This window comes from Nomascus leucogenys, chromosome 25 (genome assembly GCF_006542625.1).
Source record: "Nomascus leucogenys isolate Asia chromosome 25, Asia_NLE_v1, whole genome shotgun sequence".
Taxonomy (NCBI): Eukaryota; Metazoa; Chordata; class Mammalia; order Primates; family Hylobatidae; genus Nomascus; species Nomascus leucogenys.
In genome coordinates, this window is record NC_044405.1 from 29,715,581 (window position 1) to 29,729,481 (window position 13,901).

General features: G+C 58.1%; 1 protein-coding gene across 4 annotated transcripts in view; it reads right to left on the reverse strand.

The window, feature by feature from the left end:
* The window catches only part of ITGB2 (integrin subunit beta 2), a 46,470-nt gene that overhangs the window by 13,626 nt on the left and 18,943 nt on the right, over nucleotides 1–13,901 (reverse strand). For 2 of the 4 annotated variants that reach the window (XM_030806286.1, XM_030806285.1), the window contains exons 2-7: nucleotides 12,033–12,093; nucleotides 11,593–11,681; nucleotides 8,266–8,446; nucleotides 4,132–4,302; nucleotides 1,974–2,215; nucleotides 805–960 (exon numbers count right to left, since the gene is read on the reverse strand). In XM_030806286.1, coding sequence (XP_030662146.1) covers nucleotides 805–960; nucleotides 1,974–2,215; nucleotides 4,132–4,302; nucleotides 8,266–8,446; nucleotides 11,593–11,681; nucleotides 12,033–12,090 — 897 coding nt within the window. In that variant the 5' untranslated portion in view covers nucleotides 12,091–12,093. Of the gene's footprint in view, nucleotides 1–804; nucleotides 961–1,973; nucleotides 2,216–4,131; nucleotides 4,303–8,265; nucleotides 8,447–11,592; nucleotides 11,725–12,032; nucleotides 12,094–13,901 lie in introns of those variants that run through there. The other 2 variants (XM_030806287.1, XM_030806288.1) reach the window with 2 other exon arrangements.

Below are 13,901 nucleotides of genomic sequence, written 5' to 3' on the forward strand. Positions count from 1 at the left end.
CTTTCCCAACCCGAGTTCTGGGGCCCAAGGGCCGTCCCTCCCCTGTCTGTGGCTCCCGGCAGAGGACCTGAGTCTTGTATCTCTAAAGTCCTTTGCAGCCCCCAGAGCCTACGATGTCAGGCGGCGAGAGCATCGCACCATGGCCAGCGAGGACAAGCCTCTGTGACCGGTGGTTGCCTCTCAGCCCACGGCTGATCCCAGCCAGAGGTCCTGGCCCCTCTGAGCCACTGAGATGCCTCCGCAGAGAGAGGCTCATCCTAACCCCATGCATCCTGGGCCCCTTCTCGCCTCTGTCCCTCCCCGCATGTTCCTCATGGTCCTCACAGCCCCTCACCCAGCTCAGGCAATGGGGGCAGGGAGGGGCCACACTGGAGGAGGCGGACTCAGGGGCAGCAGGGAACGTACAGGGGAGGCCGGGAGGGGGAGGAGGCGGATGCTCCTGGATGGGACCCTGGCTGGAGGCAGGGACAGCAGGGTGCAGCTGTAGCCTGGGGGCGGTTACTGTACCTCCACAGCAGCTGTCAGCCCAGGTGCGGGGCAGTGGGGCTGGAGACCAACACGGCCTGGGTGTCCCACAAGGGTGAGGCTGGGCCTCAGCCTGGCTGCCCCCACCAACCCCACCCTCCCCTGGCCTGAGGCCAGTCCCGGGAGACCCCACACTGCCACGTGGGGCTTCCAGAAGTTTCCTCAGGAATCTGCTCCTTGGGTCAGAGGGAGGCTCTGTCAGGTGGAGACCCCGCCCTTGTCTCCTCCGTCAGTGGTGTCCTGCCAGGCGGTGCCCGGGTGCCTGGGGTGGGGACTTACGAATTCGTTGCTCTTCTTGTACATGTTATCCTCCAGGTGACAGCGGCCGTCGTTGGGGGTCAGGATGGCGCCCAGCTTCCCGTCGCCCGCGAAATGGAAGCCGTCATCGGTGGCAAACACCAGCAGCCGCGTGACGTTGCGCCAGCCGATTTCCTCCTGAGAAGAAGGTGTGGGGGGCGGGGTTACCTGCCTCAGTTTCCCAGACCGGGCCCTCTGGAGCAGAGGAGACAACGCAGAGCTGGTGAGGTGGCCCAGAGGCTGGCACTGGTGCCCCTTTCCCCCGGGTCTCAGGGACCCAGCCGTGTTCCCCCAGATGCCATGCCCAGCAGGAGACAATGGCCCCCAAACACGCCGTGCATGTGTGAGGCGCAGGGAGCGGAGGCACGTGTGGAAAGGCAAGGAGAGAGACCTGGCTGTGGTCCCTGCACTTCAGAGCTGGGAACAAACCCTCAGGAAACCATCCCCAAGGGGAAAAACCCTCGCAGACGCATGGGCCACACGCAGAACGAGTGCAACACAGAGGAAAACGAGCCTGAGGGCCCAGCAGGGCTTGAGTCCACCACTGACAGCCCCTGGCGGGCGCATGTGTGGGCCACGCGTGTCCTAGGCCGTGACCTCACACTCGTGAGCAGCGTGTCTGCGCTGGGCCTGCAGGGGAGCAGGAGAGCTAACGTGGGTTGTGAGGGGAGGACACTGTGTGGCCTCAGCATGGCCCAGGGACTGCGGCTGCTCTGTTAGGCTCACAGTCACAGACTGGGTGGGCAGGACGTGGAGAGCGACACGCACTGGGCAGCCAGCGCCCACCCGGCCTGGAGGGAGGAGGGTGGTTCCACCCTAGGAACCACGGGACCAGCTGCCTAGCGGCCCTGTTCCACCCTTGGCCACTCGCAAAATGTTTGGGCTTCAAAAGGTTTGCCCAGGGTCACAAATTTAATTCACAGCAAACAATGAAATCAGCGCATGATTTTCGAGCCCTCATGGCCACCCTCCCTTCCTCCTGCCCTTTCCTGCATGGGCAGCAGCAGGGTGAGGGGCTGCTCTCCCCAGGCCCAGGCTGGAGTCCCTTAGACGACCTGCCAGCCAGGGTACCCCCCTGCCCCCCCACAGCGCCTGACAGAGCCCCCCACACTGGGGGAACGTGGGGACCCAAGCAGGGGTAGCGGCCTCACCGGGCAGGCGGCGACCTGCATCATGGCGTCCAGCCCGCCCTCGGGTGCATCCAGGTTTCCGGAAATCAGCTGCTTCCCAACCTCTGTCTGAAACTGGTGGGAGTTGTTGGTCAGCTTCAGCACGTGCCTGAAGGCAAACGGGGGCTGGCACTCTTTCTCCTTGTTGGGGCATGGGTTTCGCAGCTTCTCGGGGTGCGTGTTCACGAACGGCAGCACGGTCTTGTCCACGAAGGACCCGAAGCCTGCAGGGCACATGGAGGGGCTGGGGAGGTGGCAGGCTGGGCCCAGTGGGAGGGCCAGCTTCAAAGGGGCACGAGGGCAAGCCTGTTTCCTCTCTCCTAGCAGGGAAGTGGAGAAAGCAAGATGGCACATGTGGAGTGTGTGTGAGCATGTGTGTTGTGCAAGCACGCATGTGAATGTATGTGGGCATGTGTGTGAACCTGGGAGTGTGCAGTCATGTACATGCGTAAGCATAAGTGTATGCATGTGTGTTCCTGCATGTATGTGTGTGACCAGGTATACATGTGGGCATGTGAACTTGTGCGTATGTGTATCTGTGTGTGTGCAGCCATCTGCATGTGTAAACATGAGTGTGTACATGTGTAGCACAACTGTGTGTGCACGTATTCCTGTGTGCATGTGAGCATGTTCAGATATGGACACACCTAGTTCACATAGGTGACCAGGTACATATGTGGGCATGTGTGTTTGTGTATAATTTGTACATGTGAGTGAAGACCTACATGGGTGACCATGAGTGTGCATGTGAGCATGTCTGTGTGCACATGTGGTCTTGCACGTGTGTATGACTGTGTGCATGTGTGTGCACATGCAAGTGTGAGCATGCATTCACGTGTGTGAGCGTGCATTTGTGCATGTGAGCATACATTCACGTGTGTGAGCATGAATTTGTGTGTGAGCATACATTCGCGTGTGTGAGCATGCATTCGTGTGTGAGCATACATTCACATGTGAGAGCATGCATTTGTGTGTTTGAGCATGTGCGTGTGAGCATGCATTGTATGTGTGAGCATGCATTCACATGTGTGTGTGCATTTGTGTTTGAGTGTGCTTTTGTGCGTGAGCATGGATTCACGTGTGTGAGCATCCATTTGTGCATGTGAGGATACATTCATGTGTGAGTGTGCATTCGCATGTGTGAGCATGCATTTGTGCATGTGAGCATACATTCACATGTGAGAGCATGCATTTGTGTGTTTGAGCATGTGCGTGTGAGCATGCATTGTATGTGTGAGCATGCATTCACATGTGTGTGTGCATTTGTGTTTGAGTGTGCTTTTGTGCGTGAGCATGGATTCACGTGTGTGAGCATCCATTTGTGCATGTGAGGATACATTCATGTGTGAGTGTGCATTCGCATGTGTGAGCATGCATTTGCGTTTGAGCATGCATTTGTGTGTGAGCGTGCATTGCATGTGTGAGCATGCATTTGTGTGTGAGCGTGCATTCACGTGCGTGAGTGTGCATTTGCGTGTGTGAGCATGCATTTGTGTGTGAGCCCGCATTTGTGGGAGCATGCATTTGCATGTGTGTGTGTGTGTGTAAGCATGCGTGTGTGCATCCCCACATGTAGGGAAGGTGGCAGAGTGCTGACGTGAGAAGCCACGCCCGGCGGGGAAGACATGCACTGTGACTGACACACACGTGTGCTGGAGACTTGCTCTGTGGCGAGGCAGTGCTGGTGTAGAGCGGAGCCCTTGGCCCAGCAGAGCTTGCCGTGTGGTTTCTTCAGTGCTGCCCGTCGCTGTGCCGTCTATATGCGTTGTGGTCTTTAATGTTTAATAATTGGCACTGTCAGAATTTTGTCTTTTAAACATACCAAGAAATGAATAAAGGGGGTAGAAGGTGGAAGGGGAAGTGGAGGGCTGGACAATGTCTACAAGTGTTGGGGAGCCAGGGACTGGGTGTGGCCCCTGGCAGGGAGGCAGGCCGACTGCAGCCCTGTGGATGCCCTGGGGGGACCTGCATCTGGGGCCCCCAGATCTGCCCTGGGGACCTGAGTGCGAGGAGGTGTGTGGGCCACAGGCAGGAGTGGCTAGGGTCTGGGAAAGGACTGGGCCTCGTCCTGCAGCACCTGGCCTTAGTGGCCGGGGTCTGGGAAAGGACTGGGTTTTGTCCTGCAGTGTCTGGGCCTCACCAATGCGGCCGGACTCCGTGATCTCATTGAGGGCCTGGAGCAGGTCGCCACCCAGCTTCTTGACATTCCTGAGGTCATCAAGCATGGAGTAGGAGAGGTCCATCAGGTAGTACAGGTCGATGGGGTAGCCCTTGGCCCGCCGGAAGGTCACGTTGAACACTGCTGCCTGGCCTGCCGGTGGGGACAGAACAAAATGAGCCACACCTCACATCTCACACAGGGTGTCTGGGGGCGTGCGGCCCCAAGCGGGCTGTGCACTGGCGCCCTCTCCTCCAGCCCCCAAATCTTCCTGACCTCCCCTCTCCCCGCCTGGCAGGAGAGCTGAGGACCAGACACAGGACGTCCAGGCAGGCTGGAGTTTCACATGACTTCTGGACGCAGGCATGTGCCTTGCAGTGACACTGAAACCCCGCCTGGAGTGCTTAGAGTTGACACCAGTGACAGTGGGGACGCCTTTCATTGAGAGTGCCGGCGGCTCACCTGGGCTCACACCTAACCCGGCCCCGTGCCTGCAGTCCCACGGGCGCCCTCATCAGCAGCCACATAGACAGGCATCACACGAACCTGGCACTTCCCAGCAAGGCCCACGTGGGCCGTCCCCAGGAGGCCCCTTTCTCCATCCCAGCCCTGGACTTCCACTCGCCTGCATCTCAGTCACACCTGCGGTTGTGTAGCTATCTGTTTATATGTCACTGCAACCAGCCTGTGTCCCTGGCTCCCAGAACCATGCCTGGTACAAGTCAGCTCTCCATAAACACACATCACGTTAATGAATGAGCAAGGAGGGAGGGTGACCAGGCCTGTCCCCTCTGCCCCACCCTCCCGCCTTCAGCCCCCCTGGGCGGCAGGACAAGTGCAGAGCCCAGCCCACCCCACCCCCAACCTGCCTGCTGCCACGCCCTGGGAGAAAGGGTATGTGCCCCTCCACACAGACACATACACACACTCCTACACATAAATACACCACATGCACACACAGTCACACATGGCATACACACCCACATATATGCACACACACAATACTCACACAAATATACCTCATGCACACAGTCACACATAGCACACACACACCCACATATACACACACATAGCACCCACACACAGCAAACACACCATAAATATGCATACACACACCACAAACACCACACACCACACATGCACACATACACACACACCACACACTCATACACAACACCAGACATAGCACACATACTACATGTACTTGCTCATATACACAAACACACCACATGCACGCACACACACTCGCACACACACACCGAACACACACATGCACTCACACACATACACACCACACACATGCGCTCACACACACATGCGTGCCACACACATATACACATGCCACACACATGCATTCATACACATGCATTCACACCCATACACACACGTGTCACACATATACACACACACCACGCACACACAATGCCAAACACATACACATCACACACACCACACACACACGCACTCACACACACATGCACTCACACACACGCACTCACATACACACACACCACACACACACGCACTCACACACACATGCACTCACACACATGCACTCACATACACACACACCACACACACGCACTCACATACACACACACCACACACATGCACTCACACACATACACACACACCACACACACATGCACTCACACACACCACACACACGCACTCACATACACACACACATGCACTCACACACATACACACACACCACACACACACGCACTCACATACACACACATGCACTCACACACATACACACACCACACACACACGCACTCACATACACACACACATGCACTCACACACATACACACACACCACACACACACATGCACTCACACACATACACACACACACACACATTCACGCCCAGCACTCCTGGCCCTGGCCCTAGCCCTGCTGTGCCTTGCAGCCCTCAGAGGCTTCACGTGGCCTCTGGGCCAAGGACCCCAAGCACTTCCTGTGAAGGGCCAGACAGTAAATGTGTTTGGCTTTGCGGGCCGTGCTGCAGTCAAAGGGCACAGACATAGGCCTTTGGTGGCTCACCAAGGGGCCCCGTCCCTTCCCTTCCAGAGTGGAGGCTCAGCGAAGGGCCAGCAGGCTGCGGGGGTAGGGCCAGGACCCCGCGAGAGGGCATTCCCCTCCCAGATCCTGCCGCCCTGCTCTGGGAGCCTGTGGCCCTGGGGTGCTGTAAGATCTCTCCCTGGTGCTCTCCCGAGCTTGCCTACGCTCACCTGCACCCACCTGAGCTCACCCGTGCCCTCCCAGAGGCCACGGCATTTGCCCCCTGCACAGTGGGGATGCATGCCAGGCCGTGGCAGCCACTCCCCCACCCATCCCCACGGCACAAGGACGCCCCCGTTCAGGCGCGCCCCCACCCTCCAGGACGATCCTTCCTGACACCTCCAGCACCACAGAGCTGCACAAACTCTGGCCACAGGCAACACCGCTGTCAGCCTCAGTTTCCTCATTGTGAAGTGGGGCGTGGGGAAAATACATCAGAGCTGCCACCAGGGGCCACAGGGCCAGGCCCTCGAGTTTGAGGTCAGAGGTGGAGGTTCCAGCGCGAAGGGGCTTGTGCCTGCTCACGGGGCAGCGAGGGGCAGGCCTGACCCTACCACCAGGGTGGGGTTTTGTCCCCTGCTGCCCCCAGGGACACCTGGCCCCTGCTCGTGCAGGACCTCCCCACTGGCTCAGCCCCGTCCCTCACTGTCTCCCAGCCGCCTCCCTCCCGGCTGCTGCTGGCTCTCACCTGGCCGCCTGCATCCTGGGCCACTCTGTCCCAAGGCTAACTCAGTGGCTGCTGACCTGGGCTTCCCCTGAGGGCAGAGCTCTGAGCCCCAGCCTGTCCAACACCAGCTGGTTCCTGTAAAGTCACCCCGGCCCTGTCTGCACCCTCTCCCTGGGAGATGGCTTCCCCTTCCTTCCCTGGCCTCACTGCGGCCTGGGAGGTCACAGGTCGGTGGCCACACCAGGCCTCCTTCTCCCATCTGCTGCACTACCACACCCGCCTTCCTGGAGCAAGGAGGGCACTTCGTTTCTTTCCTCCCTCCCTCCCTCCCTCCCTCCCTCCCTCCCTTCCTTCCTTCCCTTCTTTTCTTTTTTTTTTTTGAGACGGAGTCTTGCTCTGTCCCCCAGGCTAGAGTGCAATGGCGCGATCTCAGCTCACTGCAAGCTCCGCCTCCCGGGTTTACGTCATTCTCCTGCCTCAGCCTCTCTGAGTAGCTGGGACTACAGGCGCCCGCCAACACGTCCGGCTAATTTTTTGTATTTTTAGTAGAGACGGGGTTTCACCGTGTTAGCCAGGATGGTCTCGATCTCCTGACCTCGTGATCCGCCCGCCCCCCCAGTTCTGGTACAGCTGACCCCGCCCCCTTCCTCCCTCTTTCATTTGACCTCCCCTGTCCCCGCTAGTGCAATGGCACATCTGGCTCCTGCACCTCGCCTCCCAGGTCAGTTCTCCTGCCACGCTTACAGCGCCACCACCTGCTCTTTTTTTTTTTTTTTTTTTTTTTGTAGATGGGTTTCACCATGTTGGCCAGGCTGGTCTCGACCCCGACCTCAAGTGATCCACCTGCCTCGGCCTCCCAAAGTCCTGGGATTACAGGTGTGAGCCACCGATAAGGAGGGCGTTTCTCAAAGCACTGACAGGGGACTGTGTTCTGAAACAGGTGCTCTGGTCAAGTCGGTTTGGGCAACACTGGTTTAAACAGTTACTTAGGTCTCTTGGCTGCAAGACTTATCAGAACCTTTACTCTTCTAAGAGTACCCTGGCCTTCTGAGTGTGTAATGGAATAGTGTTTTCCCGATGGTTTGGTCTCCCTTTAAAAAAAAAAAAGGTGCAGAACGTCGGGCTGCGAGAGTGCAGACACTGGGCACCTATGGGAAGGGCGGGGGCAGCTCCGCCTGGGGACCTGGGGACGGAGCGGAAGGGCCCTGAGGAGCTCAGCTTTCCAGCAGCCTTGGGTCTTCACTGGCCCACACAGCTGTCCGACCCGGACACATGCCCCTTCTGGGCAGCCCTGACACCCCAGAGCAGGGCCAGGCTCCCAGCCAGAGCCAACAACCAGCACAGAGGGCGCCTGGCACTCCCACCAAGACCAAGCCTACCTGGTCGCAGGTAAAGCGTCACTTTTTGTGGGAACAGCTGCTTCTGGCCCCCATCATGGTCTTCCTGGGTTTCAGCGAGGCTCCTGGGGTCCAGGATGTCATCAGCCGCACAGCCCCTCATGAGCAGCTGTGGCCGGGTGTCGCAGCGAATGGAGTCAGGATCCCCGGGCCCTGTGAAGTTCTGGGGAGGGGGAGTCAGGGGTCAGGAGGGGGCCACACTGCGGGGCCTGCAGGAGGCTGACTGGCTGTCGAGGACCGAGGACCCACCCTGTCCCCTCCTCCTCTGCGCCTGGAATTTGGGACAGAACTCCCTGTGGACAGAGACAGGGAGCTCCTCCGGCCTCCCAGACAGCCCCGCTGCAGGCTCCCGGCCAAAGCAGAGCCCTGGGGGGCGGGGTATCGCCTCCTCCTCTGCCTCTAGCGGCAGAAAGGACCCAGGACCCACTCTCCAGCCCAAGGCTGACCCAAGAGGAGAGGCCTCAGCGTCCTCTAGCAGCTGGCCCAGGGGCTTCAAGCCCTTCATCAGCAGAACCTTTGTCCAAGGGAGTTGCTCTGTCCCAAAGGAACGTGGCAGTCCCTAGACCCCCAAGAAAGCCAGAACATGGGCACGTTCTGGACCAAGCCCCTCAGAGTTCAGAAGAACAGAAGCTGGAGGGGAGCCTGGGAGGCCTGGCCAGGGCGCTTTCCTCTCGGCCACCTTGTCCCTGCAAAGCCCCTGGATTCTGGTGAGGGCTGTGTTTGGTGGGTCCTGTCACTGGCCCCGAGCCTGCTGCCTCTATGGGAAAGCGTGCTGGCGATGCAGGGCCAGAAGTGCGTGTTTGTGCACTTGCTTTCGCAGAGGGAAGCTCAGGAGGATAAGTCTGGCCCCCAGAGGCTGGTGAGTCCCACGGGCAGGGGTGCAGGTGGAAGGGGAGGGCGACAGTCCCCAGGGTGCCTCTTTGTAGGGCTCTGACTTTTGGAACCACAGAAGTTTTTAAAGTCCTTCAGAAATAAAAGTACATCAGCAAGCATCCCAGCAAGAGAGAAAAGAAAGCCTAAATGTAATCTACACAGAAACAAACAAATCTCACTGAAAGGTATTTATTTCAGAGGAGCTGAAAACCTCCAGAAAGGGGAGGGAAAAAACCCAGCTTGACCAAGGTGGTTTCCACCTGGGACCTGGCCACCCTGCTCAGTCCAAGGACAGACAGGAGCCACCTGGCTTCTCCTCTGGGGGCTGCTCGCCGCGGTGGCGTGGGCTGGAGGCCCCAAAGCCGCTCCGCGTGGGACCCAAAATTGAGAAATGAGGAAGTTGCTGACGGTAAGGAATGAGACACCACTTCTCCTGCTGCCCTTCCCTTCTTCTCCACCCCTCCCCTTCCCTAGTTTATAAGACAGGAGAAAAGGGAGAAAGCAAAAAGTTGGTAAGAAACAGAAGTAAGATGAGTAGCCAGACTATCTTGGAGCCCCCACCCGGCCCTGGTGGTTAAAATAATAATAATATTAACCCCCGACCAAAACTACTTGTGTTATCTGTAAATTCCAGACATCATATGAAAAAGCATTGCAAAACTTTCTGTTCTGTCAGCCGATGCATGTAAGCCCCAGTCACGTTCCCCACGCTTGCTCGATCTATCACGACCCTTTCACGTGGACCCCTTACAGTTGTAAGCCCTTAAAAGGGCCAGGAATTTCTTTTTTGGGGAGCTTGGCTCTTAAGACGCAAGTCTGCCAACGCTCCTGGCCAAATAAAGCCCTTCCTTCTTTAACTGGGTGTCTGAGGAATTCTGTCTGCGGCTTGTCCTGCTACAACGGTGCTGGAGCCTGGACTCTCAGGGAAAGGAACCAGAGCCGTCAGAAAAACATCTGATTCCAGGCTGGGGCAAGGGACGTGAAGATGGGCCTGCAGCATCATGTTGCTCCAGAAAGCAAGAAAGTGCTCAGAAAAATAGAATGGGGACACATGGACAGGACACAGAGCCAGACCCAATGGATTTGAGCATCTCGGGGAAGAAAGGACAGCCACAGATCATGCACTACTGAACAAAATAAAACCGTGGGTCACGCTGATGAGAGAGAGGCTGCGGAGGAGAGACCCTTCCTTAGATTGGCAGCCGTGAGTGGCAGGCAGGGACCCGCATGGCACCAATCTGCAGCCATCGCAGTGATGGCGGCTTCAGGCAGGGACCTCCGTGGATGCTGAGCCTGTGGGTGCGATTTGATGACAGCAGAACGTCACCAGCCCATAGTGGCTGCAAGGGGATTGTGCAGCGGGATGGGGAGGCTAGGGGGGGTGCCGTCTCAGCAGAGCCGTCCATGCTGACCTCACCAGGACTGGGACAGGGCAACAGCAGTGCCTCTCATGGGCACTTAGGACACCGTCACTGAGGAGTTTCTGCCAAAGCACACCTTTGTCCAGGCAGAGGAAACTCCAGACGAGACCCCTGAGGGTCATGCTACAAAGCTGCTCTCCTGACTTCCTCAGAAACTCCCAAGGACAGGAAAGACAAAAAAGGCTGAGGACTGGTCCAGATTCAAGAAGCCCAAGGAGATGGCTGAGCATAGCGCTAGCCTGAGTGAGGAGATTCAGAGTGTTAGATGGCTGAGCGCAGGGTGTGAACCGGGGTTAGGAGATTTGGGGCCTGAGACGGCTGAGCACAGAGTGAGGCTGAGTGAGGAGATTCTGAGCCTGAGACAGCTGAGCCCAGGGTGAGCCTGGGTGACAAAATCCACCAGGAAAATATGCTCATGAAGACATCATTGGGACAACCAATAAAATATGTGCAGTGTGTAGGTTTGATCATAATGAGATACCAATGCTGAATTTCCTGAATTTGATACATGAATTTATCAAATATAGATATACATGTATCAAAATACATTTCCTCTCAGCCACCTTGTCCCTGCAAAGCCCCTGGATTCTGATGAGGGCTGTGTTTGGTGGGTCCTGTCACTGGCCCCGAACCTGCTGACTCTGCGGGAAAGCGTGCTGGCGATGCAGGGCCAGAAGCGCATGTGTTTCTGCACTTGCTTACGTGGTTTTGTAAGTGAAAACCTTGTTCTTAAGAAAGACCTCCCTTGAAGTACTAAGAGACAAAGGGCTCCATGTCTACAACCTACTCGGAAATGGCTGAGAAAAAATACAAGTGTGTGTTCTGTGCCTGTTTCCAAATAGACCACACATCAGAACCTCAGGGGCCCCTTGAGGGGAGGGTGAGGCCAGGGTCTGGGGACCCCCCCCATAAGAAAATGGAATTGTTGGTCCTCTGGGTGCCACTGGCTTCAGGGGCAGGAAAGGGCCCCCACCCAGGAGCTGGGCAGGTGGGGAGGGGCCCAGGAGGCGCTTACCAGCTTCTGGCACCAGGTGCAGCCGGGCCCCAACTCAATGCATTCCCGGCAGCTGCTGGCCTTGAACTTCGTGCACTCCTGAGAGAGGACTGAGGGACGAGGCCGGCTGGTGAGTGGGTGCTCTGGGCCGCCCTGCCCACACCCCAGGGGAGCAGAGCAGGAGGGTCAGAGGAGGCCCAGAAAGACAGGGAGGCAGCCTCCAGGAGGAGACCCTGCATCAGCCACCACCCCCAGGTGCAGAGAGGGGCCCTCGGGAAACAGCACAGCTACAGCCTCCTGGCACGTGGGGAGACGAGGCCTGAGTCCCTGACCTACCCCTAGTGGCAAGGTCCTTCCCCAGCCTCCCGGGAACTTCTGTCTATGGTAACATGCGGGCAGGCCCTGTTCTCCCTGACCGGAATGTCACGCGTGGAGTCCCCTCCGTGGAACACAGAACTCACCGCACCCGAGGGAGAGCAACCCCACCAGGGCGAGCAGTGGGGGGCGCAGGCCCAGCATGTCCTGTGGAGGGAAGGGGTCTTGGTGACGGTCTCAGGCCCAGCCCCTGGGGCTGATCAGCCACAAAGCTCCCCTCCAGCTGGCCTGGGACAAGGAGCTAGGGCCCTGTCCCTGCTGCAGGGGGTAGGTTAGAGTCAGGCCAGCACAGCTGCGCTGGGCCTAGCTGCCAACAGCCAGGGAGGGAGGGATGCCGGGCCCGGCAGTGAGGGCGGCACACCTGCTCAGCAGCCAGGCACCCAGGACAGCTGCAGTGGGCCCCTGCAGAGACACACAACACAGGCACACACACACATGCAGACGCGTACACATACCACACATGCACGTGTACATGCATACAGATGCATGCCTGACCACATGTACGCACCACATGCATGCACACACGACACATACACGTGGATGTGTCACACCACACATATGTACACAGAGATGTATACACCCCTTACCCACACCATACTCCCAAGACACTACATACCACATACAAATACACACATGCACACGTACACACACGTACACACCACACAGGCACACACACCACACGCACATACCATGCACACGTGCAAATGTACGTGCACGCACACACACCCCACAACCCCACACACCCGGTGTGTGCACTCTGCCCCTGTGTGCCCCAGGTCCTCCGTGAGCAGAGCCTGTGCTTGGAGCAGAGCCGGGCTTGGCCCTGTCTCTCTGTGGCAGAAACACGGCCAGGAAGAGAAAGCTGGCTTGATGCCCGCGGGTGCCAGGCTGTGTGCAAGGCCTGCCCAGGAGCCCTGCAGTCCTTGCCAGGTGGGAAAAAAGTCACCTGATTTGCCCAAGCCACCAGTTGCCGGGGTCCTGCCCTTATGTTTCCAGATACACACCCACCCCTTCCTTAACCCAGGCACCCACAGTCAGGGGCGGCTCGGCGGCCACTCACAGGCCCTCGGCCCCAGAGGCAAAATGACGGAACCAGGCCTCAGCCTGGTGCTGGAGGCTGGCAGCACCTCCTAGCAGGCAGCAGGGCCGTTCCACCCCGGGGCTCCCTTCCCTCCATCCTGGAGGTGCCCAAACCAGCCCTAGGTCGGCTCCTTGGGGGGTCTTAGGGCTTCCTAGGTGAGGTGGGCCCCTGGGTCTGTCCTCCCAGGACCTGAGAACGTTGTAGCTGGCTGGGACCCTTTTATCTGGCACCAAGAAGGTGGAGAGGTACTGAGAAGGGGCACCCAGGAGCCTTCCTGCCATGGTGGGCAGGAAGACATTTCTGTTACCCTGGGGCTGTTATCAGAAGCAAAGATCAACACGCCTCCCCCAGCAAATGCCAGTTCCTCTCACGGCCTCCCAGGCTGCTGGGGTGTTTCTGCCCCACTCCCTTCCCTCGGGTGGTGCTGGCAGGGTCACCCAAGGTTCAGTAGGCAGACCCAAGCCAGCAGAGCCCCAAACTAGGGCCTGCCCACTTTGAAGACAGCGCTGGGTGCTGTGCTGTGGCCTGGGAGGCTTGGGTGCCCTCAGCCACAGGCCCTGGCTCCCCTCCATCCCCCCAAAGCCCTGCACCTGTGCCGGGGGCTCTGAGACCGACAGAACACCCGCCAAGGGCCCATCTGAGGATCCCACAGCTTAGAGGCCCCAACCAGCCCCAAGGTCCTGTTGTTTTGGAGGTGACCTCATTCCCTGGTTCCCAGCAAAATTATAATCAGAATTCAAAAATGTCAAAAGGGAACCCTTGATCCTTCTCGTCCTGGGTGAAAAACAGAACCTGCACCCTGCTGTAACTTCCTGGAGGAGGTGGTTTTGGTTCACACTGGGCCCACCCTGTGTCTGAAAGCCCCCACATCTCT